General features: G+C 39.7%; 1 protein-coding gene across 1 annotated transcript in view; it reads right to left on the bottom strand.

Annotated features, from left to right (window-relative positions):
* COL4A1 (collagen type IV alpha 1 chain) overlaps positions 1-22,025 on the bottom strand; it is a 127,302-nt gene that overhangs the window by 15,951 nt on the left and 89,326 nt on the right. The window contains exons 21-42 of the mRNA XM_084272626.1: positions 21,078-21,242; positions 19,466-19,561; positions 18,450-18,533; positions 17,654-17,724; positions 15,117-15,308; positions 14,097-14,265; positions 13,637-13,729; positions 13,434-13,538; positions 11,881-11,978; positions 11,436-11,586; positions 10,992-11,105; positions 10,471-10,638; positions 9,890-9,979; positions 9,100-9,252; positions 6,245-6,343; positions 6,064-6,153; positions 5,140-5,279; positions 4,153-4,279; positions 3,973-4,053; positions 3,120-3,218; positions 2,540-2,590; positions 433-618 (exon numbers count right to left, since the gene is read on the bottom strand). Coding sequence (XP_084128752.1) covers positions 433-618; positions 2,540-2,590; positions 3,120-3,218; positions 3,973-4,053; positions 4,153-4,279; positions 5,140-5,279; positions 6,064-6,153; positions 6,245-6,343; positions 9,100-9,252; positions 9,890-9,979; positions 10,471-10,638; positions 10,992-11,105; positions 11,436-11,586; positions 11,881-11,978; positions 13,434-13,538; positions 13,637-13,729; positions 14,097-14,265; positions 15,117-15,308; positions 17,654-17,724; positions 18,450-18,533; positions 19,466-19,561; positions 21,078-21,242 — 2,622 coding nt within the window. The remainder of the gene's footprint in view (positions 1-432; positions 619-2,539; positions 2,591-3,119; positions 3,219-3,972; positions 4,054-4,152; positions 4,280-5,139; positions 5,280-6,063; positions 6,154-6,244; positions 6,344-9,099; positions 9,253-9,889; positions 9,980-10,470; positions 10,639-10,991; positions 11,106-11,435; positions 11,587-11,880; positions 11,979-13,433; positions 13,539-13,636; positions 13,730-14,096; positions 14,266-15,116; positions 15,309-17,653; positions 17,725-18,449; positions 18,534-19,465; positions 19,562-21,077; positions 21,243-22,025) is intronic.

The following is a 22,025-nucleotide window of genomic DNA, read 5'->3' as shown; positions in this document are numbered from 1 at the left end:
GATGGAAAATAGTGAAGAGTTTTCTGTACATATAGAACAAACAGTATGTTCTCAGGTATGAACATATGAGAGATGTACTGTGGTTCTGCTCTACTCTGCTCCTTAGACTCTAGCACAGGGAACCCAGCAAGATCATTTTGAAACAAATGAACACTGCAGGACACAGAAACACACAGCCATGGATGCCTCAAAACAGTAAATAAAGTCTAGAGGGAAACATAGAAATGGGAGGCAAACTTCTCAACATCATAGAGACTTCTGGCCAACACCAGCTGCCAGAGGACAGAAAATCAGCGTGTTCTAGAATGTAATGCCAAACTGCCTATGAAGGCTATCTTTGATCTCTGAAACATGAAGTATTGATTATGCTATTAAGTAGTTAGGTGAGCTTTGCTTAACAGTAGGATATTAATACTAAAGAGAAAGTATTACCTGGAAGGCCAGGTTGCCCCTGGGGTCCTCTGTCTCCTTTAGGGCCCTCAATTGCACTCCCTGGTAGTCCAGGAAGACCTTGGTTGCCCTTCGGTCCAGGTGGACCAATATATCCTGGTTCTCCTTTCAGGCCTGGGATCCCCGGGCTTCCTGGGGATCCTGGAAAACCCACGTCACCTTTTGCACCTAAAATTTGAAACAACAAACCCCAAAATATGCTTAGAGAAAGGATCACAATCACTGAAACCTCCTGCCTTACTAACCACTCAGAATAAGCTTTGTTCCTTAAGAAAACTTTGGCTGTGCCTTTATACATTTGTGTAAAAATGCAAAAGTTTAAGAAAACTGGATTATTCTGCACATTACATTATGACATAAAGTATGGGGAAAACAGTAGTTTGATTGGTGTATCTTCTCCTAGCTTAACTGATCACTGGGCTATTTTAATTCACTCTAAAAATAGATGAACATTCAGCATCTCCCCATCAGTCCTTCCACAAGGAATACAAAGCCCCCAAACCCTTACTCCATTACAATTATTACTGTCATAGCTAAGTAATGGATGTTTTGCTTGACTAAGCACAAAAGGACTTGCTTCTGGAGAAAAAGGGATTTTTTATTAAAAAAAAATCTAGATTTAAACAGTTGGTACTTTCAGGCTTGAACAAATATTTAACATTTGCAATTCAGTTGAATTTTACATTATGATTGAGCAAAAAGAATATAGATTAGCTGGTATAAGTGCAATAAGAAGAGGAATAAAATGTATGAGTAACACTATCTCTGGCTCTTTGCCTAAACTGAACAGGGTCTTTAAATCCTGGAGTTGTTTTATTTTTGGAACTACAACACATTTGGAAGACAAATTAGGTCAGCTGGCTATCTTTTTACTCTAACATCAGATATTTTTACATGAGCTGTCCTGACAAAACGAGAGACATGGGTGAGGTGAGAAAAGTGCTCTCTTAACCTAGCATTTTACATGCCTTACTGAGCTATGATTAGAAAATGTGCTTATTAAACCAAGTTCCCTAACATTAGGGCTTTCTCAGCAATTAGTGACTGTTAATTACTCTGAGATGGTAAACAGATGATATTCTAAAATTCTGGTTTGTTACTTTTGACTGTTCACACAAGTTTCCTGTATCTATAGAATCAATGAGTGAGGTAGGGCATTGCCATTTCAAGCTATGGAAATTCTTTAATATCTGCCATGTCATGTTTATTTCATACATGGACTAGTTGAATCTTTGTTTTCTGGATGCTTAAAATTGAAAATCCTTTAATTGTACACAATGTCTTTCAGCAGCAGCAGTTTGATATTTCCTCACTACTGTATCTATTGCATTCCAGTGTCTAGGACATACTTATTCCATAAAATGGAGCATGGTGCATTATAGACACCTTGAATAAGCATTGACTCAAGCCAATTAAGCTGTTCTCACAGCACAGTTTAGTGACACACTTCGTGAAGACCACAAGTAAGACCACAAGTGCTCTTGAAACTGTGGTATCCCTGTATCTGTACTGAAGCTAGTAAATCCTGAGTCCAGGTAATACCTATTTTCATTGGGTCCCTGCTACCTTTTGCATCTTAGCACCATGCTCCTGTGCACGGCTCAGATGCTCTACTGAGGTACAGAGAGTAACTGCTTTAACAGTGAATAAAATTGCATCTGGGCTGCACAACAGATTCAGGTAAAAAAAAATTACTGTGGTGTCCTGGCCATGAAAATACTGTCTTTAGGTGTCCGGTGCACAGAGCCTCACTAGACTTTGATTCTTGCAAAATTAGTAGAAAAACAGAAATACTTGGGAGTCAAAAGCACAGCACACAAATACAAGAGTTATTTATATTACCTCATCACAGCACAGCTTGCAGTAAATTCCACACTATGAATAATTACCTATTTTAGGGCATATCTAACTCATCTCCAAGATGCTGCCACTGTAACAGAAATTAGTATTTGAGGTTCTCAGAGCTTCTGCCTGCTCTGAGAAGGTATAGCATGTAAAAGAATGAAGCACAAGGTACATCTGAATTACAGAATGATATTTAAAGTATTTTGGGAGGGATGTTCGCTGTTTGTTTAAAGAAGTGTTTTACCTTTATCTCCCTTTGCACCGGGAAATCCTGGAAGTCCTCTACCTGGAATACCTGTAATATAGAGGCAGCAAAAAAATCAGGTGATGAGACAGTACTTAAGTTTAACCTGTAATGAACAAAACTCTCTTAAGCAAATGTAAAATTTAAATAAATGGTTTATGCAAGAGCTCTTCAGGGCAGAGACTTTGTTATGTACTGGTATTGTATCTAGCACAATGGGTCCTGTAGGCCTGACAACCCTACCCTAAGGAAAGGCAAGCCTGCTCCATTATTTCACAGCTAAGTTGCAGACTGAAGTGAATTCCAAAACATGCCAATTCTTTAAAGTCCTGCCAGCTTTTGTGGGAAAAAAATAAATTAAAAAAATCTTTCAAGATTACACTGATTAAACACAGTTGCTCATCTAAATGAGCAGCTTTACAGTGATGGATGATAGTTTGAAAGACACCAGAGTGACTTTATTGTCTAAGATTTCCTTCAAAGTACCTCAAACACAACACACCCCTCTACCAACCACTCTTGTGTAGTGTGTCTCTGTCCATTTTCCTACCCCATAAACTTCACAACACAGTCACAGTACCTTGTTCACCCTTTGCGCCAGCTGCACCTGGAATTCCGTCATAACCTGGTTCACCCTTCTGTCCAATGGAGCCAGCAGGACCAGGTACTCCAGGTTCACCTGAAAAATCATTGCCAGTTTCACTTCATGTATGAATCAGACCTTTTTTTCCCCCTATTTTTTTTTCTTTGAAAAAAAGCTTCACTTATTCTTTTGCTCCCACAGAGAACAAGCAGATACTGCTGAACGACTGCAGCGTGACTTCTCTCTGAAGTACCTTCTGCATTAAATCAGTGTGAGACAGGACTCAAGTATCACAGATTTTAACATGGCTAACAGTGGGAATCTCAGTGTCTTTAGAGTGTAGGAACTCCAGCAAAGACTTGCGAATAGCACAGCCCGCTGTCCAATGAGATGATGTGTCCTGAAGCCAGTAAACTAAGAACACAAGGCTCCAAGTTCAAAAATGTTGTTGTAGTCATAACAGCAATGGACTTACTCCCTACTCCATTCCCTCTCTAACATGCGTGTAATCATGTTAACATGGTGATTGAGGTTTGGGGCAAAGGATCAACTTTACTGCTTTTAAATGCACCAAGAAACAACAGAACTAATGGCTATGGCAACAACCAGTCTGGTGGAAGGTGGTAAACTCCCTTCTGCAAACAATGCAAAAGAAGTACCAGCCTCACACCACGCTGACCCAGATTAACCTCGGAAACAGCACCCCAATTTTTCACTTTTGAAATGACCAAAGGCAGCAGGAAATATCTGAGCCAAGCTGAATGTAGAATGTCACAGTATTTGTTTTAGCCACTGCCTGGAGGTAAGCAAAACTTTAAGTAGCATTTGCTGTTTTCTCTTTCTTTCTTACCTGGTTCTCCTTTTAAACCTGGAATGCCACTTAAGCCAGGAAGGCCTTTTTCACCCTTTTCTCCATGGAGACCAGGACTCCCTAAAGAAAGGAAGACACCATGGGTTTACATGTGTCATATTTCATTTAAGTTTCATGTTAATTTTGTAATTTCTGTTTTATTGAAGGATAAGCACTTACCTGGAAATCCTGCCATGCCAGGGGATCCTTTGGGACCTGGGGCACCTGGCATTCCAGGAATTCCTGCACTACCCTTTTCACCCTTATCTCCAGATAAACCTGGACTACCTGTTCTTCCTGGATCTCCCTAGAAGAAGCAGCACACATTATAAAATCCACACATTAATTCTGAAACAGCTTTTTCTGTTTGCAAAGGTACGTCACCCCACTTATCCATCCAATTTATAAAGAATTTATTTTTTTCCATTTAGAAACAAAATAATTAGGATTAAATTTAATCCTAATTAGTAATTTAGGATTAAATTTGGCTTTAAATTCTACTATCACAATTATTGACTTTTCTAGCAATTGCTTCATAATACCAGCATATTAAAATTAGCAGTTTTCTACACTTCTTTTATTATGTTTTCAGGGTCTTTTTCAAATTAGCCTCTTAACTTATTACACTTAATCACCTTCAAAAGAAAATATTATTTTTAAGTCTTCAGCAAGTTTGCTACCAGATGAGTAAATTTTATTTTTACAATTCTTACTTATAAATTAATGATTATTGTCATTGAATAGCTAGGAAAAGGAATGTGAAACAAATGAGAAACCTATCAGAATACTGAGATTAAATTAACTTTACAGACAGCATTAATACAGTTCTCCTTTCCATTAACATCTGAACATTTTACAGGTTTTTCAGCTTCCCTCTATCCCTCTAGAAGTACAGAAACACTATTTCAGTGTGATTATCTGCTCCATTTGTAAGAGGCCCTTCTCACTTTATTTACTTAGCATTTTTAAAAGTTCTTCCCTAGAGATAATGGTTCCATCAAACAGAATGCATCTGAACATGCACATATGCACGCCTATCAAGTGATTCATCAGGTATTTAAATGAGCATAATAGAAAATATAATTAAGTATCTTAAAGGCCAGTAGCATCTTTTCAAATGAAGTACTTGTTAGAGACAAATAATGAAATCCTTAGGGATGTAAATACCTTCTCACCAGGAGACCCCGGAAAGCCAATTCCAGGAAAACCTGGTGGTCCTTTGTCTCCTTTTTCACCTTTTTGCCCAGGGAACCCTGGTGTGCCTGGTGAACCTGGTACTCCGGGAAGACCCTTTTCTCCAGGTGTTCCTAGTAAGAGAAAAGGAAAAACGGGTTTATCATAACTAGTGGTACCCTAGCAGTGTTGACAATGTTTTTTCAGTGCTGCCTTAGCTCTTCAGAGCTAGAAAAGCAAGGCATCTTGTTAAAACAGCCAGTAAATTAACTCTAGAGAGTCACTCCTAACAGGGAATTCTTATGGGAAAATAAGCTCTTCTCATCAGAGAAGGTTGTGATCTTGATCCAGAGGAAACAGAATTCTTTCTAAGAATATGATTTGAATAAAAGTTTATGTTGATTTTAATAATTTCCAACAGAACCGCAGTGATAAATGGACTCTGCTGTAGTGAATTTTTCTGTCTCCCTTTATCATTTCAGTCTTTCACCTTTGATTTCCTACATATGACAGGCACAAGGCCATCTAAACGAAGTTTAGAGAAGTTTCTGTGTTGAGAGATAGGTTCTTCTCCATTCTATTCTTTACCACTCCCCTTGACAAACACAGCTCTTCCCAGACCTACCGCCTGTAATTAACATACAGCACACAGCATCTTAACAAACTTAATGCAGCTTAATGCAGTTTGCACACTAGTGGAGAAACACAGACAGACAAATCACTTGGAAAACTGCCTGCCTGCAACAAATACACAAATCCTACGCATCCAGCTACTTGAGTATCACAATACAATTGAGAAAGCAATGTCACAAAAGCCTGAAGCACAGACACTGTGAATAGATCCCTCATAATGTTATAGATGAACTTGAGGTTTTCCTCAAGTTTTCCAGTAAGAGGAAAATTTCCAGCAGTCAGTACCTGGCAAACCCATTTCACCAACCGATCCTTTTTGTCCTGGAATTCCTGGATCCCCTGGGTATCCTGGGGGGCCCTGATCACCTTTTGGTCCTATGGACAGCAGAAAAAATTGAAGTCCCATTAGTTAATGTGGCTTAAAATTCATGATGAACAGTCTCTCTGTTGCTAGCTTCTGACATACCTGGATGTCCTGGAGTACCAGGTTCACCATCTTTCCCTGGAATTCCTGGTTCTCCATATTCCCCTCGTAACCCTTTTTCTCCGGTTGCTCCATGGTCCCCTGGACACCAAGAAAACAAACACAGTGAGATCAGTTTTATAAATATTTACTGTAATGCCATATAATAACCCTTCTAGACAATTATGGTCACTGTTGCTTCTCTCCACTGAACAAGGAAATGGTGGAATTGCAGCTTCATACGTTGTAGGGGAGAGTCACCCTTGAGTAGGCCAGCTCTCCAGTCACTACACCAGTGCTGAGGAAAGGCTGCTGACTATTACCATTTTACGGGTGTCTGTGAAATTTCAAGGCAAGTGAAATTATCTCCAAGAGAAATTGCAACCAAGCGTGTGCCTGTCTTAGATTAACGAGTGACTTCAGAAGTGACAGACAATATCAGGTGTTAACAGAAATGGTTGATTTGACTGTTCTGCTATCTAAAAAGGTACATGTAAACAACCACTTCACGGCCAGAATTTGCTGTTTCCTCAGTTCTACCTAATGATAAAACTTCCTCACCATTCTAGAATGCTCCACCTCCAATTCTGCAGTGTACCTCTTCTCCAGCTTTAAGGACCACACGTTTTGGTCATAACCCTTTCTGATAGCGTTGCATATAGATTAGGTGTAGGATCACAAATAGTGTCTTTTTGTCCTGGTTCTGGATAGAACCAGGACACTTTTCTGCACAGTTGGTAATTTAGAAGCTTTTTAGAACATTACTGTGATATTCATGTCTAGACAGAGGAGGGCAGATAATAGATCGGCAAAGGTATAGAGAATAACTAAGTTATTTTTCTCTACTGGTACTAAGTATCTTTGGGTTGTAGGAGATGAGATGAGCAGAATAAGAGCAAAAATTCATAGGCTGGGGTCTGTTTGGAACCTATACTTCCAGGCTGTGTGAGCCAGGTCAATCTACAGACTGTGTGTGGTCAGGAAAAGGTAGAGCACACAAGTTTGTAAGGATGCATTATTAGTACTGGGTAGATGAAGTCAGAAACCAAAGAAATTAACCATTTGAATTTCTCAGCAAAGACTTCTTTATATGCATGTAACCAGTGTGCCTAGTTTGGATTTCCAGAAAGGAAATAAAACCCAATTATCAGTCAGTCATCCACAGCCCAGTAGTTGATAATAGAAAGTAACGAAAAACAATCTATGTGGATTTGCTTTAAGTCTTTTCATACCACCATATATATCAAGATCAGAAACAAATGAGAAAAACTAACCAAAATGAAATCTTTATAGGTTGGGAGCCTCATCAAATAGGGAAGTGCTCTCAGAAGCTGCATCTCAGCTTAGAGGCAGATGCACTCCAGAAGTGTTCCTGCCCTCCCTTGCAGTCCCTGGCTGTCCATGCTGGGAGGGCACTGCCCATCCACATGCCCAGGTTTCTCTGAGACCCAACGAGGACACACGAGCCCATCTCTCATTCCAATAAGTACTTAGGACATGGAGATAAGAGAGAAGTACATGGACTAGGGAATTCTTCAGTTCAGATATAACATGGTTACTGGTGATTCCTTGACAAACCAGAAAGGGGTTCCAGCTCTGACCTGGGTGCAACAGAGAATACACTGAGGACATGTACAGATGACACTGACTGGAAAGGCTTGAAGACAGGATTAGACTGCAGAAGGATTTTGAAGAGTTGGAGCAAAGGTTGAAAATCAACATCAGGAAATTCAGAAGGTGTAATAAACCACGTAGGTGGTAAGAAGAACCAAAGCATGCATACAAAAGAAGAGAAATTGCATAGGCAACAGTGCAGAACTAAAGAACCCAGGATTATAGATAATCACTGAGTCAGCTGTTGTTTCAAGGAACGGAAATTTCATTCTAGCAGGGCCTGAGTTGAAGTACTTCACTTGTTTCCACAATGTGCTCTCTAGCAATGATGCAGCTCAATTGTGGAGAAGTCAGAAAGGGCAAAAAGAATAATTATTTCAGAAAAACATGATATACAAAAGGCTGAAGGATTTGGTTGAGGGAAATGAAAGACGTGACCTCAGTAGCTCTCTTTTAAGCCCTAAACTTCCACTTTAACTAAAGCAGTTATCATTTATTTTAAAACTCTCATGGGATTTTTAAAATAAAAAGTAAATCACAACAGAAAAGGACAAATAGTGAATATATGTATATAAAATATACACTCTTTTTTTTCTTTGAAAAGGAAACCAGGAGAGAGAATGATCTTAAACAACTAAACTTTCATGTAGCAGTAAAAATAAAAATCGAACAAGACTGGAATTTCTATAAAACCTAGTATCTCCATCACCGTTAAGTTTCTAAGCAGAAAGCTGATTGGTTTTCTCCTGCATATTTCCAGATGTTCCTGAAATGACCTTATGGTGGCATATACCTGTCTTTCCTGAAATGTCTTCAGGTCACAAAGATGTGTGCCACAAAAGGCTGCATGCTTTTTCTTACAGTATCAGTTGGCCTTTCAGTACATATTTTACATGAAAGGCAGCTTTTTACTTCTGGAAAGCTCTAGATTCTACTTATAAAATTGCTCTTCTTTTGACAGAGTCTTCAGAAAAAAAGAGATAAAATAGATTTTATAATGGCAATTTTAACATCTTCCATCCTAACAAAACCCTTTCTGTCTGTGAGTAATCTTTGGTTCTACGAAATTGAAAGATAGCAGAAAAAATATCCACATTTGCTGCTTGAAATTCTTTAATCTTATTTTTAAAACTCTGTTCTAAAACTAAGATACAGCTGAACTCTGAGCATTGATGCTTATTATATGAATATATTCTTAATATAATAAAATTAATTGCTTATCCACAGTCAGAGACTAAAGTTACCTTTTTCTCCTTGATCTCCTTTTTGGCCTTTGAGACTAACCATGTCCATGTTTTCCATTTTTCCAGGTTCTCCTGGGAGACCAGCTTCACCTTTATCTCCTTTCACACCAGGATCACCCTGTGGTCCAATTCCACCTTTGAAACCTGGGCTACCTGTAAAGAAATAGCACAGAATACAATAGTGGAATACAAAGCTTTGCAAAAATATTTAATGGATAGCAGCAAATTAAATTAGCTATTTATTCAAAATTTGAGCACCCAATACCATGCTCTGGAACATCTCATTTATCTTATGTGAAGTTTTTTTATACCAGGACTTCACAATAGCCTTGTCAAAGAAGTTGACATATTTTTCCCGCTACACAGTCATTAATTTCAGACTCTCAAAACAATAGGGACAGGAGTTTGGCAGTAATACAGGGCATTATTTGAAGGATTTAATTAAGACCTTCCTCATTGGTTTTTATAATTTCAAACACAGTATTTTCCTTGGAGCAGTATCTATGGCATCCTCACACCTGGCAAACCCTTACATTGTTGAAGAATTGATCAAAAATTCTGGTTTGGTGCCCAAATACTTGACTGCTCCTAGGATATGGCTTTCTAAATTACACTACTCGTAACATATGTCTTTCTAAATTACACTACACGTAACTTCCAGGGAAGTTACTTAACATAAAAGAATTCCTTAGGCCACGCATGCTCCTTATATTTGGTTCTTCCAGATTAATCTTCTGTAGTGAAAAAGGTGGATTTTATAATTTTGATTTTGAGAGAATCTCTCTCTTACCTTTTTCACCAGGAAACCCTTGGTCTCCAGTTGGTCCAGGAGTTCCTGGCAATCCAGGAGTTCCCATAACTCCCATTTCTCCTTTGGCTCCTGAAACCAAATTGAAAGAGTGAGTAATGTAGAGAAGTACAAGAAATCAAATTATTTACACTCTGTCATATTAGGAATTATACTACTTAAGGGAAAATGGAACAAAAAAGATGATTAATCTAGAATAGCCCAATAAAGAAAACAGTAAGAAGTGTTATGCGAAGCACAATAAAACACAGTTTTTAAAACTTCCTATTACAATAAACAACACTGTCATTGACAAAGGCATTATTAAAACCACATTCTGTCACAGGATAATCCCCTTTCAATATTACAGGCTAAAGGCTAGTGCCTGCAAGTTGCTGGATTTGATCCAGCAAAGGACTTGAGTAGCAGTTCGATTAGACATGCACAGAGCTGCTTTACTGACATCAGCCCCTGCGGTTTCCCAGGTTTGGGTTCTTTGATGGATCAAATCCTAACTAAGGGAAAGAGTTGCTATCACAACTTAATAATTGTCAAAGATGCCCATCTCCAAGGAGGATGTTTACCTGCTGATCCTTTCAGTCCAATGGCCCCCTGCGGACCTGGCAGGCCAGGTAACCCCACAGACCCTGGTACTCCGGGCTGGCCCTGGCTACCTTTATCCCCTTTTGGTCCTGGCATATCTAGGCCTGGGATACCAGGGTAACCCCTGTCTCCTTTTACTCCAGGAAATCCTAGGAAAAACAGAAGATACAGGATTAGTCCTTAATGGAGCATGGGGAATACCATTAACAATAGTATCTGATAATGTCTACCTGCAGTCCAGAAATTAAATGGTATGAAGAATGAAAACTCAAAGCCAGACAGCAGAATTAGTCCCAATTTTCTAAGTGAGGCTTTGATCCTGTATAGATTACGCACCAATGATCGGAGGAGACTGAAAAAAAAAATGCCTACTGACATGGTCCCCCATGCACCCCCACTGACTTCACACCACAGTTCATGAGCAGTGCTTTTACCAATGCCAGTAGCAATTTATGCCAGAAGTCCACTCCTAAGCACTGTGACAAGAGCATTTTCCTCTCACCTGGTGGTCCCTGGGGTCCCGGCTGCCCAACAGGTCCTGGCAATCCCTGTGGACCCAGTCCCGGAGCACCCGGAGGGCCCTGCAAGCCTTGCAGTCCTGGGAGGCCAGGCTCGCCTGCAAGGAGATAGAGACATAGACTGAGTGTCCTCCAATGTTATTTGAAATCTTCTTTGCTGAAGATGGTGCTTGAGAAGCACTTGGCCAACTAGACCTCACTTCAGCCTCTAAGTACCTCCTGCCTGGGCTTGGAGGAAGGGCTGCTCTTTGCTGTTATTATTTGCTAACAGTGGTTGGTAGGAGAAAACAAGGCGAAGGAAAAAGGGCAATACTCTGAGATATCAGTAGGATCTCTCAGTGATGAACAGGCTTTTTGCTGCATGTATGGGGGAGTGACTTTTAGAAAAGAAATAGAAAAGCAGAGCTGTAATTTTCTGGTGAGATTACCTCTGAATCCTTGCTGTCCAGGTATGCCCGGAAAGCCTTGCTCGCCACGTAAGCCAGGAAGTCCTGGATTTCCCTTTTCTCCAGGGATGCCAGCTGGTCCTGAGGGGCCTTGCGATCCCTTAGGGCCAGGAAGACCTACACCAGGTTCACCCTAGCCAAAGAAACACGAGAGATTTGGAATCCACAAATTAGAACAAGTAATCCATTCAGTGACCTGATTTTAAATCACTCAGAGGCAGAGTGATATATGTGACTTCCAGGGAGAACCATAAGCCCTTTAGTGTTAATTTCATGTTCCTTTGTATCCATAGTGGGAAATATAAGATGAAGGACAATCTGGGCAACTGGTGTGTTTTGGTGGGGTTTTTTGAAAGAGCGGGATCTTTGCAGAGATTCCTGTTTGCCCAGGCAGGCACAGGTAACAGTAGCAGCAGCTGACACTTACTTTTTGCCCTTGTAAACCTGGTACACCTGGCAAACCGTCCAGGCCAGGCGTTCCCGGAGTCCCCGGCAGACCAGGTGAGCCAGGCTGACCTTGGAAACCTATAAAGCAAAACAAAGCTCAAATCATTACTGTGTCTGCCTCCAAGTGTCCTCTGCTGTTTCTGCAGGCTTCTAACTGAACTATTCACATCCTCACAGGAGCACATAAAAAAAGGTCTGTGTAGTCTTTTATGCCAGACTTCTAGGGATGCCAGCATCCAGAAGCCTCAACAGGTATTTGAATGCTGAGCTTCGTGCAGCATTTGGATTCTGATGGCAAAGAACCACTCGGAATAAATAAATGTCAAGTGTCTCCACTTGAATGAATAGCTTTGTGGGTTCATGCCATTGAGAAACATCCTGCTTACAAAACTGGGTTCCCAAAGTCTTCTTCAGAAAAAGCAATTTAATGCCTGCGGCCTCAGACTGAGTGATCCACCTGTGAATCAACACATTTGCTCAGCATATGTCACATGCCATGTCCTGCATGCACCACTGAGAGTTACACACAGAAGGTTTCTATGCCACAGCTGGCCCATGCACTGTGGCCTTGAAAATGCAGGAAGGAATACATACAGCAGTTGGCAAATGACTTAGATATAGGACTCACTCAACACCAGCACATGCTCAATAAATTGAGATGAAGCTCCTCTCTGGACAACAGTCTTAGGAAGTGGAAAATCCAGTTTTTAGGCTAAGCCCCAGGAAAGTCACTGGGCAAAGCTGAATTCAAGGAAGGCTCCTTGAAAGAAATGTATTTGATATGTCATTCCTTTCTTGCTGGCACCAACGAGCATACAGCAATCCTTTTCCAGACTCAATGTGTCTCATCTGTTCAGGCTTGTCCCATGCCTGCCTTGGAGGAACCAGAGGTGTCTTTCTGACCCTCCCAGTTCTTTGGTGTGTGGAATCATAGTAAATGAAATAATAATGAAGACACACAAGAATTTTGGGGATTGAGACGGCTGCTGAAAGCTCAGACATTGAGTTCTAAATGAGTAGCAGCACTATGAAATACATCTCCCAAAATCCAGAACTAGAATATGAACACTTAGACTCCCCCTAAGCTATGTGCATACCCTGACAATGGCGGTGCAGAGAAGATAAAACTCATGCTAAGCAAGCCAGTATTCTAACCAAACCACTTGGCCACCTGGAACACAGCAGAGCTGCCAGCTCTGGTCCAAAAATACTGTTATGTCAGCATATTTTTTTACTGACACTCACAGTGTTTCTCAGAGAAGTCATCTCATCTCTCAGCAACTTCAGTTGCTGCAGTGCAAGATGATGTACTACATCACTTTTTATTCTAGCAGTAGCTTTGACACTGTCTGTATCTGCATCACATCACTGCACAAAGTAAGTGTGTGTTGAAAGCATGCTTATTGTGGTGCTTATGGAGTTTCCCAAGGGAGGTTCTTCAGCTGCCTCTCTCATGCATCTGTGGCTGGTAATGCAGGCTTCCATCCACACTCCGATTACATCATCTCTGTAAGATGAAGTTATTCATCTTACCTTTGGGTCCTGGAGGTCCAGGAAACCCTATACCTGGCTGCCCAACAGCACCTTTTTCTCCTGGAATGCCGGGTCTACCTGGAAGCCCAGGATTCCCTTTGTCACCTTTGCAAGTGAAAACAAGACAAATGTTAATACAAAGGCCAGTTTCGGGGGAAAACAGCCATTAGGATCATCAGACAAAGATTAACAGGCTACTGTACCTTGGGGTCCAGGGAAACCAGGTGGCCCAGGAAGGCCATCTGCCCCAGGAGGTCCAGGGAGTGATATAGTTCGTCCTGCTTCACCCTTTGCTCCTGTGAATATAAAAAGGTATTGAGTACAGGAACTGATGAAATTAAACAAACGAGTTTCACCAAGCCAGAAATATGAGTCCATTTACACTGCTACAAATGACTTGGTATTAAATATTTTTGTAAATGTTTTATAGAAAACTAGCATGTACTCAGTCAGGATGAAACTAAACCATCCTGCTTGGACTAACAAACTCTTCAAGAAACCCCCCTCAAAGGAGGTTATACTGCTGAAAGCAAACATGATTGAAATTAGGAAATATTTTTACTTCAGTCTTTAATTCCTGTGATCCTCTAAGTTGTACCAAATAAAAGGCACAATTTTCTTTTTTCTTTTTTTTTTAAATTTTAAAGCACACTATAGCATTACCTGGAAGGCCTGGTAAACCTGGGGTTCCAGCAAGGCCTCTGTCTCCTTTTTCACCAGGTAATCCTGCAGCACCTATTCCAGGAGGGCCAGGAAAACCTCTTTCACCACGTACTCCAGGGAATCCAGGTTGGCCAGGGGGACCACGTTCTCCTTTCAAGCCAGCTGTACCCTAATTTTTGCAAAGTATAAGTGTATGTCTTGCCTGATTGGCAAGAAAGAACATGTTATCCTCTCTATTTATATATATCATAACTTGGATTTAGCACATGTATCTGTAATACTGAATAAAGTGGATTTTTTATCGCTGAGTTCAATGGAAACATAACTGGGTTCCACACGAAATAGCTCATGGAAATCATACCCAGTGTGCAATGGAGCTAACTGGACCATGTAGTCTATGTTCCTAGTGCTGGATCTGGGAGCAGATGTGAATGCTGCATCTGTATCAGCTGAACTTGTTATCAATGAAAAGCTTTGATGCATTAGTTCCCATAAGAAGATAAGTATGCTAGCACAGAGTTGAATCTTGTCTTTAACGATCTGTAACTGCATTCCTTCAATCATCTCCAGGTATCAGTTAAAACATCCACACTAGGTCTCACTATCAAGATGTGAGAAAGGGAGAAAACAACAGAACCACGCGAGGGACAACTCCATGGGGGAAGCAACCTTGCTTTATAGCCCTGAAATTAGCAAGCCATGCTGAATACATGTGAAACAGATCACTTATACGCATGACGTGTAAAAAGAAAGGGTCAAAATTTAACTCTCAAAGTCTGTTGTTGAAGGACCATTTTCTTCCCTAGCTCCAGGGAAACTGGAGTCTTCCTCTGAGGAAGAATGAACTACTCAAAGGTAAGAACAAGATGTGGAACAATGAACGAGGCCAATAATCATATAGCATATATAGGGCATAAAAGCATGTGAATTCTGATCTGAAAGACAGAATGTATAGGACAGTGTGTAAACATAAATAAACATGCAGTAGGACAACACATAAGCATAAAGAAACTCTCATACCGATGCTCCTTTCGGACCCTGGAGACCTGGCAATCCATCTTTTCCTGGTCTTCCTTCTCTTCCAGGAGTACCTGGTTGTCCTGGGAAACCAGGTTCTCCCTTTTCACCTTTCAGGATAGAATCATAAGAAAAATCTCCCGGTTCTCCTTTTGCACCAGGGCTGCCCATAATTCCTGGAGTGCCGGGGGGCCCCTGAAATTTCATAAATTCAGAGGTCATCAGTTGCCCTACCAACCCTTCACCAGACACAAAAGAAAACAAATCTTCAGAAATTAAAGAGTAGACACAAATCAAGTGAGCCATTATGCTTTTGATCAAGAGAAATGAGAATATTTTTTAGGACACAGCAGTGTGTATAAGGAATTAATGCAAATTTTTTTGTTTTGACCATTTTGGCATCAATCATATCACAGGTGTATGTTCTCAGATGGTGCTTATAAACTTATACCACTTATAGAAGTTCAGGCCATGACACCAACAAAATTACTCTTAATTTTCAACTGACTACCTACTGGATTTCAGTTTTGTATATTTATACAATATCAGCACCTGGGTAAATGAAGCTTTTTAGAAAGGCATTTTCAGAGTTCAAGCATCTGCCCCAACTTTTAAATGGTGAATTCTGTAACACCGTGGAACCTATTCCCTGACACAAATGCAACAAAAGGATGTCTACATTTCCATGATAATTTACAATGCCAGCAGAAGTAGTACACATACAGGAAAACAACACACTTCCAGTATGCCAAGACAAACTCAGCCAAACTTACAGATACAAAATTGCTTATGCAAGCCACACCCATGGTTTTATTTCTTTCAAAACTTTTAAAATCAACTATATTAATCCAATTTATGGATTGTCCTTGAAAGTAAATTGTCCTATACAAACTCAAACGTTACTTGCACAAGAGCTAATACTAACTGAAGGCTGAAAACTTCTCCCTGAGTAGTTTACTTATGACATTTAGCTGACACCAAATGCATGTTTCCCTTCATTACTAACATTAATTCATTTTGTACAAGTAACAATCACAGTCAGTTGGTACTATCAGAATACTACACACATGCTCAGCAAAGAATTTTGTAAGCTCCCCGGGAAGAAATTAGCTACTTAATAATTCACGTTTGGACTTCCAGACATCCCATTTTCCCCTACATATTTTCTAGGACTTTCTAGGATGCATTTTTCTCATAGAAACAGTCTCTAATGTCAAGAGCTACCCACTAGGGTAGTAAAGAACAGACTTCACGGGCAACATCCACTGCTTATGGCTGACGTGTGCCCTCCACTTAAACATGAACCAGAACATGGTCAAAGGTAATCTTTCCTTGAGCTCTGGTGAGTCCTGGATCAGACTCTGATGGTCTGGCATGCCTGGAAAAAAAGTGAGCTAGCAAGGCTGCCTTCTATGTAGTTTTTCCAAGCTAAACTATATGCTGGATCAACACCTGGCTGAACTTTGTGGAGCAAAACAAGCTTAAAAGTATTCAGAGCAGCAGCCAGTCCTCATCTGATGAAAGACATGAGTAGAACTTAAGAGGCAATAAAAGGAAAACACAAAGGTGTGGCAAAACAAGTGCTGAGAACAAATACCAGAGATTAAAAAATCTTGAATACATTGGGATGCCTCTTATTTTACTCCACTGTTTCTTTCACAGAGCCCACTGATATTATAGTAAATTCATTTGCTGTGTAATAACATCTTACTTATCATGGTGGAAACAGAAAATGGAACTCCTCCATCCCAGCAAACATTCACTGGCCAAATTCAGGCATCTAGGCTTTATTTATATTCAAGGAAGAGAAATAAGATTCCTTGAGTAAGGAATTCATACGGGTGGGATCAAATGTAGTGCTAGTACAACGTTCATTGGAGGAGCAATTTCTGTTACATTTTAGACAAGTGCTGTACTTCTGGCTGTTTTCCTTCTGATATCCGGCCTTGGCAAGAGCTGTGTTGCACCATGTCAATATAACTACAAGTGTTCATATTATCAGGATGGTAGACAGCCTTTCTCTATTTCTTCAAAACTACTTCACTTTCCTGCTAACTAAACACATCTCCCAAAATTCAAATGAACTGTGAAAGTGTATTTCATGCCTGTATTAGATAGCTTACACTGCACTAGATGGCACTGTCTCTCTCTCTCTCTCAAAATATATATGGACATAACAGAAGAGTTCTTGGAACGATTCACAAGAAGGTCAGGCCAGATCTACATCTGTTTCCTGTGAAATCCTACTTTTTACCCAACTCCTCTGCTTAGCTTGCTCATCCAGAAGATCATGTGTCCTGCTGAGTGCATACGATGAGCAAACACAGAAATATAACCCATTTATGACAGCTCTTTCTTCCTTTCATAGCTCAACCACGCTGCTTCCTAGTTTATTTTGCTAGGCATTGCTCCTTGATTTTATCATATCACTGTGCTGGTCTGTTTTTAAACAGAACTATTACACAACCACTGTGATGATCAGAAGTTTTTCAATGACATGTCTCCATAGGACACACAGCATTTGGCAGGGCTTTACTTACAGGTACCCCTGGAAGGCCATCAAGTCCAGGTAAGCCTCTGTCACCCTTGAAACCTGATTGTCCTGGAAAACCTTATCAGAGAGACAAAAATATAATTCTGTTTATTACATGTTTTACAAAGACCTCATTGTATTTGAATTCTTTGTGATCATCTTCAAATATCTCGTTCCATCCTCAGTTTTATCAACATAATGATGCTACAGTCAGTGAAGTTGTCTGGATACATGTGCTCATGTGTCTGCATTCGTCAGCTCTGAAGTTGATGATCCATTTGACGTAGGAATGAGTTCACCTTACTATTTAGACCTATCATGTAACCACTGCAGTCTTGATACTACCTAAGCCATATTCATTTTTCTTAACAGCCACAAGGACAAACATCACATATAATATCCTATTTGCATGTGGCACTTCTCTTACACAGTAGCAGAAATGATAATTAATTTTTTGGCCACAGAACTTAAAGCTAGGATTGGGAATGTTTTTGTAGGTCACTGCCAGGCAAGTGCTTCCCACATTATTTTTCACTTTTGCAACCTTCTGTGAAAATACTTGGGCCACAGATTGCAAGGACCCTCCACTGTGGCCAATTTCTACTTCCTTGGTAATTCTTGTTGCTTGCATCGGAAACTTGGAATCAGGCCCCCCCCCCCAAAAAAGAATATTCCATCCTCTTTTCAGTAGTTTCACAAATAATTTGAATAGTGGGACAAGAAGTAATTAATTTTAAAATATATGCTGTAGTTTTAGCTTTTAGCCTATAACTTTAATTCTCAGGTAGATAATGAGTTTTTACCTGATGGACCTGGTGGTCCTTGTGGTCCCGGAAGTCCAGGTGGTCCTTCTTTATCACATAAGGTACAGGATTCACCTTTTTGACCTAAAAATGCAAGCCAAACAACCCAACAAAACTAGTAAATAACAATATAAAGATTTAAGACAACTGCAAGCAGGTGGATTCAGGGGAAAATGCCAATTTAATACACTTCATGTTGAAAGAATAAAAATAAATGTGCTACTTCTAATTATATGCTTCAAAGAGAATTTATCAGCAAACTGATATTCAAGATTCTTTAAAATTTTTAAGGGAATGGCATCAACTTCATTTTTATCATAGGGATAATACTTGACAGATCAGTTAAAAGGGAACAGGTTGACGAGGACCAAAAAGAAGAAAAGAAATATAAGCTGGGTATAGAATAAGCAAAAAGGTTAAAGCAGAAAAAGGAAATCCTCTATAGGCACTGCAGTTTTGCAGTTTTAGAAAAGCAATGAGCAGAATGAGATTAGGAAGGATCAACCATCGTGTAAATGAGAGCAGCTCATTTTTTTGTATGTCCATTTAGTCCATGCTGCTAAACCACATGGCTGACAGTCCTATTTATAGGTGTTACAATTTTAGCTCCAATTATACTCATGGCAATGATTCATAAACCATTTCCATTCCAAACGCATCTGTCCTACTCTAATTCTTCAGCCCAGAATTCACATCTTAAATTGCCATGAACAGTTCAATTTACACTTAATGGTGCTATACTCAATCCATTCTTCCCAGCTCCTCTTTCTGCTCTGCTCCGTCCTTTATCACTTTCTAGCAATGTGTAGCCTAAGTGAAATGTAAATTAAGTTTGTGTCACACAACTCAATGCACAACATCCTTCTTTCACTCACTATGGGCTCAAGAAACACCTTCCAAATCCATGAAGTATTTAAGTACACTTTCTCTGGATCCAGCTGAGCTCCTTCACCTCTTTGTATATACAAGCTCAAGGGTACAGAGCATTAGAAAGCAATCACTTTAAATAACTTTACCTTTCTCTCCCATCTCTCCTGGAAATCCATCTCTTCCTGGTGGTCCAGGAGTACCTGGTGAACCAGGTTCTCCCTGTTGGCATTGATCAATTCCATCTGCAATGGAAAAGCAACAAAGAATACTGGTTGACAAGTGCAAGTTTCCATTATAAGGCTGCATTTATGAATGTCCCCGCTGTGGATGGAAAATTCCTGAAGAGAATTGAGAATATTTGTGTTGTCATTAAATTAATTAAGTAGAGTCTTTTTTGTACCCTGACTTTTGTTTTCAATGTTATAGGAAACCTACTAGGCCAAAAGCAGCTTGTTAACATCTATTTAACTTCTTCATACTGATCAAGTTTCCTGAAAAGTAGAAACCTAGTATGTTAGGAACTGAAGTAGATAACAAATGAGACTATTTAGCAGGTGTCATATGAGAATATAAACTGCGCTTGCTCTGTTAGATGATATTTCATAGGTTCTGACTCAATACAGTATGACATCATTTTGGCCACAGCCAGTAGTCAAAATGTTAACATGAAATCTGGCAAAAAACAGTTAAAAGAAAACAAATTGTTTCCCATTATACACCTCACAAAAGCTGAAGTGCCTGGGGAAGGAGCAGAATTAAGCAGTGATAGAAGCATACTGCATGAAAAGGAGGTATTTTTAGGGCAAGGTAAGATTGAGCTATGTCATTCCATATGCTAGGTGCTGGATTTTGCATTGCTTCATTGGCAAACACAACAACAACTAACCAGGCATCTTTAGCTGGTTTTGAACCAAGTGTTTTGGTTTAGAAATTCAATAGACAATAAGGTTCCTTGCAGTAGTTTTGGACTAACTCAACTATTGTAATAGGGATATCGTTCTTTATGTTGAAATGACAATTTTAATTCACAGTATCAGTATAACCTACAGCAAAAGTTTTCCTTCAACAACAGAGTTAAAACAACAGTTGCAAAGAGCTATTAAGCATGGGCTACTTTCATATGTACTTTTGTCACCGCTTCATTGCAGTGTGAAACCAAAAGCATTTTTCTGTTTAAAACTGCTTCATCAGAATCTAATTATACAGAGCTGTGGCATTTTGTCTCGTTACTACTAATATTATTGTGTATTGGTCACAGCATTACCAGCTTTTCACAGACCTCTCTACACAGCAAGTGTTGGCGCCATTCTCCTGCAAGGTAATTTCATTTTACAGTAAATACTTCTAGCAGACTAGTATCTTGGTCAGCAGCTCTTACACCTCCTACATAGATTGGCACTGCAGAATTGCAAATTGTGATACTGAACAGCTATCTTTATGCCAAGAGTATTAGTATCTGTTACTTTTATAACTGAAAATCTATACATACTTATAAATTCACACATTAGGACACAGAGGAAACTAGTATGTATTAGCATCAATTATTTGGTTATATTGTCACAGACCACAAAGTGCTTCTGAAAAGTTTTTAAAAACATTTAGCACGGAATCCTTGTCCTAGTAAGAAAACAAGCAGCTTGCTGCCTCGTGGAACAGCTTTCACTTGGTCCATTAACAACTCAGATATGTTTCTTCCACAATGTAGTTACATTCTGACTTGAGTCTTCACTGTCAAAAGCAACCAAGTACTTTACCTACCTGTTTTTCCTGGAGGACCAGGTGGGCCAGGCAACCCTGGGGGACCTGGAAAACCATCTCTTCCAGGAGGTCCAGGTAAAGGGAATCCTGGAGAACCCTTTTCACCTTTTTCACCTCTCTCCCCAGGGACACCAGGTGATCCGACCCTGTCTGGAAGGGGTCGGCCTTTGGAGAGAATGAAACATACATGAAAAAAAGTTATAAGCAGAAGGACAGTAACATTATCAGCACAATAGAATCACAGAACATATCGAGTTGGAAGGGATCTATAAGGATCAGAGTCCAACATTAGCTTCTATTTCAGAGAGAAACAGAAACATATCAGTGGAAAATAAAAAGGGACTGTATTTTTACTCTTGGCTATTTATACAAAATTGAGGTTACATACACACTACAGGTCAGGAAAACTCACTTTGATTAGATCACTAGACAAACACTTATTTGGTACTAACTTCCTTTCTCAGATTTAATCAACTTTTCCTGTATAGGAAAAAGTGGAGACATGGGAGTTAATTCAGCTATTACACTTGGAAACTATTATAATTTTCCTTATTTCAAAATAAAGCAAATCTTAACACCTGGAAAGGGATGGCTGGCCTAAGAACTTCAGTAAATAAGTATTTGGCAAAGCTATCAGATTTCAGGAATGCTAAAACGAAAACTGTTTGTAGGAATAATAAACAAACAGCAACCAGTAAAAAGCAGTTAAACAGCTAGAAAAAGCTACTTAAGATTTCCTTTTAGCTCACTCACAGTAGTTGTCCAGTCACACAGGTCTTGATACTCGAGTGAGTTATTTCAGTTCACAACTAATTGCTAGACTCATCACTAAACCATTCTGAGCCTTCTGTAACATTGCAGGAAGAAACAAAAATCACACAAATCTCCATTTCTGGAGGGTAATGACAGACTAAGAGCTACTATTATTCTTGTCTTGTCACACAGAAT

This window comes from Gallinula chloropus, assembly GCF_964237585.1.
Source record: "Gallinula chloropus genome assembly, chromosome: 1".
NCBI lineage: Eukaryota > Metazoa > Chordata > Aves > Gruiformes > Rallidae > Gallinula > Gallinula chloropus.
This window is presented reverse-complemented; position numbering and strand designations above follow the sequence as displayed.